Source organism: Crocuta crocuta, unplaced genomic scaffold, assembly GCF_008692635.1.
Source record: "Crocuta crocuta isolate KB4526 unplaced genomic scaffold, BGI_CrCroc_1.0 scaffold458, whole genome shotgun sequence".
Taxonomy (NCBI): Eukaryota; Metazoa; Chordata; class Mammalia; order Carnivora; family Hyaenidae; genus Crocuta; species Crocuta crocuta.
The window spans coordinates 213,356-216,711 of record NW_027531908.1 but is presented as its reverse complement, the minus strand read 5'-3'; the positions used below and the strand labels follow the sequence as shown (position 1 = coordinate 216,711).

General features: G+C 63.2%; 1 protein-coding gene across 1 annotated transcript in view; it reads right to left on the bottom strand.

Moving 5' to 3' along the window:
* Nucleotides 1-3,356, bottom strand: part of ADAMTSL2 (ADAMTS like 2) — a 34,999-nt gene that overhangs the window by 2,718 nt on the left and 28,925 nt on the right. Inside the window, exons 14-17 of the mRNA XM_077774661.1 lie at nt 2,641-2,854; nt 2,373-2,528; nt 1,683-1,853; nt 843-1,019 (exon numbers count right to left, since the gene is read on the bottom strand). Of these exons, the coding sequence (XP_077630787.1) occupies nt 843-1,019; nt 1,683-1,853; nt 2,373-2,528; nt 2,641-2,854 (718 nt within the window). The remainder of the gene's footprint in view (nt 1-842; nt 1,020-1,682; nt 1,854-2,372; nt 2,529-2,640; nt 2,855-3,356) is intronic.

Here is a 3,356-nt window from a genome sequence, read left to right as displayed (position 1 = left end):
TATGACTCGCTCTGCTCCCCGCAGCCACTAGACCCGCCTGACCCCCAGGGGCCTCTTCTCCATCCTTCAGGCGCTGGCCCTGCCCACGCCTCGTCCAGAAGCCCCCACCCCACCCAGTCTCCCTCCTCCTTCCCAGGTGGATGACACAGAATGAAGCATGTGTGCGGTAGGAGGCTGAGGTCCCTTCTGGGGCGAGGTCTGGGGCAAGGGTTGCGTCCAGACACCTCCTTGAGTCTCTCCGTCGAGAACCCTGAGCCTGGGTCGGGGGCGGAGGTCCTGGCCGCTCACCGCTTAGTGCAGGCGACACTCATGGAATCCAGAGACTAACCCCTGCCTTACGGACTCTAAGAATCTTCACCTTGAACACTAAGGTTTGGAGATTTGCCTTCCACCGTCCAAGACCACAGACGCTCGGGTATGTGGGTCTGAGACCACATCCCGCTGGAACGTCCAGGGCCCCATTCCCTGTGACGCCCCTGCGCCATCGCCCCTAGTGCTCAGAGCTGGCCCACGGGGACCCTGAGGCCGGGGGCACTGGAGACCCCAGGTCTCACAGCCTGGCCACGGCGACAGTGGCCCTGGGGCTCCTGTTCTCCACGCCCTCCCCATCAGTGGTGCTCAGAGACCACTCTGGGCCTCCTGTCCGCCACCTCTTGAAAGCTGGTGGCATCACTAGGTGGAGAGAGCACGAGGGGCCCGGGGCTGGGGGCGCTGTTGCTAAGGACACACGGGGGAGACAGGGGCAGGGAGTGGGGAGCGTCTGGGGCAGGGCTCGAGGCGCCTGGCGACCAGGACTCCGGTTCCGGCCTCAGGTAGCCCCGAGGGGCCGGCCGGGCGCTCACCTCCGACCACGGGCTGGTGTACCACTTGAAGCAGGGTCTCTCGAAGCACGTGCTCTCCTCGGGGGGCTTCTTGGCCAGCCCGCACTCAGGGCCGCTGCGAGTCTGCGGCTTCCCGTTGGCCAGCTCCATGCACAAGACCAGCCTCTTCTTCACCCCTCGGCCACATGTGGTGTTACACTGAGTCAGGGGACAGACGGGGCCGGGTCAGAGGCCAGAAGTCAGGACACAGTGCACATGTGACTACGAGACTCCAGGGAAATGGCTTGGTCAATAACCACGGGGGGAAAATGTTTAGATCGATGGCTGATTGGCTGAGAACCCTTTGGTCGATAACCATCTGGCCCCAAACACCCTTGATCGAAAGCAGTTTCACAGAAAACCATCTATTTTGAAATAAAATGGTTCATGACGATTTGTCCCAAGATGGCTTGGCTAACAGTGGTCTACCTGAAGCAACTGGCCGAGAGCGACCAAAAGGCAAGTCGGTGACTGATCGGTCGGGGGTGGGGGTGGGGCAGACGAGGTGGCCCTGAGAACAAATGGCCACACAGGACCCAAGTGCCCCCGGCCCCGCTTCTCAGTAACGTGGGGCCTGGGAGAGGGCAGAGGAAAGGAGACCAAGTCTGCGTCATCGGGCGCTTGACTCTTTACATCTGGCAGGTATCGGGGCGGGGGGGTCGTACCTTTTTGGCTTTTTCCGTTTCAGGTTAAGTTTCAGTGAATTGTGCCATCACATTTTGCAGTTAATTCCTCGTGTGACCAATCTGTCATTCTGGCCACTTGGCTCTCAGCCCAGGGCCCCCCAGGCAGAGGAGCCGGCTGCCCGCTCGGGGCACTCACCCGCTCCCAGTCCTGGGCCAGCCAGTGGGCGGGGCAGTTCTTGTCCCCGCAGGGGTGGATGGCCAGCGGCTTGCTCTCCATCTGACACTGAGACTCGGGCACCACCCGCCCGTCACTGGTCTTGCAGTACACGTGTCGGATCATGCGGCCCTGCCCGCAGCTCCCGCTGCACTGCAGCGGGGGAGGAGGGGAGGGGGCGGTTAGAGGCGGAGCCCCTCTCCCAGCGCCCCCCCTCCCCGCTGTCATTCCCAGAGAGGACTGGCTCCCCAGGCAGTGTGGGGGAGGGAGTAGTTGCCATGGCAACCACTTTTTAAATAACATTTTCTGTTCTAATTACAGAAATATTACGTGCTCAGTGGAAAACAGACACAGAAAAGCACACCTAAAATATCAAAAAAGGTCATCTGTGCGCCCAGCACCCAGAGGGGGGGCGCTGGTGAGCACGGCCGAGAGACCCACAGATGATGCCCAGACGGACATGCAGGGAGGTCGTAAAAAGGGATCGTGAGGTCGCCACTTGGTTTTGGATAAAGGCTGTGACTCCTCACGGTGACAGGGTGTACGGCTGGTTCGCTTATCTAACCCTACATCCCTCTCTCTAGAACAAGGGGGTGGTGAGGCAGATCCATGCCCCCTGGAAACTGGCGGTGGCCACCCCTCCGCGTGCCCTGCCCCCACCCCCCTCCTCACCGGGCCCCAGTCGGAGACAGTCCACTGGCGGTCGCAGGGGGGGCCTGTGCAGTCCTTCTCCCCCACGGGCCTGGTGTTGGGGTCACACAGCTTCTCGTCTTCCGAGCAGCGGATGTCCCTGGTCACCACGCTGCGCTCCCCACACTTGGCTGTGCACTGCGAGCAAGCGGGTGAGGGCGGGGGGGGGGGCGGTCAGGAGTCGGGTCAGGATGCACAGCCGCAGCCGCGCGCACGGGCCCAGGCACACCGGGGCCACGCATGCGCTCACCTCTGACCACTCGGACATCTCCCACTGGGGCCCGCAGGCCGGGTTGCGGCAGGTCTTGCGCTCCTCGGGCCGCACGGCCTCGGCCGCCTCGCACAGGTCGCTGTACACAGAGCTGTCGAAGCCGGGGGACAGCATCTTCCAGCAGCGCACGATGCGGAACTGGTAGCCCTCGCCGCAGGTGCGGGAGCACTCGCTCCAGCTGCTGGCCTCCCACCTGCCTCGGGACGGGCCGGCTTTCAGAGACCCCACCTTCCTTCCTGCCGCCGGAACCCCAGATACACCCCTCCCCACCCATGTCCAAAATCACACCAGGCTCAGCCAGCCAGGAAGCTGCTGTCCAGATGACCCTGAGCCCCACCCGCCTGCCTCGGAGAGGAGGGGCGGATGCCCTGCTGGTTCCCAGAGTGTGCGCTTGGCTCGCCCGCCTAGGAACCCATGTGGCCTCCACCGGCCCCTACCTCCAGGCAGGCCACCTGGCTTTCCAGCCACTTCAAGAGCCCTGCTCCCTTGCTCACTGCGCTTCCTTCCTCCCAAAGTGCCCCTCCTTCCTTCTCCTACTTTGGGATCGTGCTTCAGTGTCCCAGAGTCTGTGCCATACCCCCCGTGGGCGTCCCAGGACAAGGACAGGCCCCCAGAACCACACCACCAACTTCTCAGAAGGGAGCAAATGTGCAGGGAGCTAGAGCAGAGTGTGCAGCCTGCCCCCCCCCCCCCCC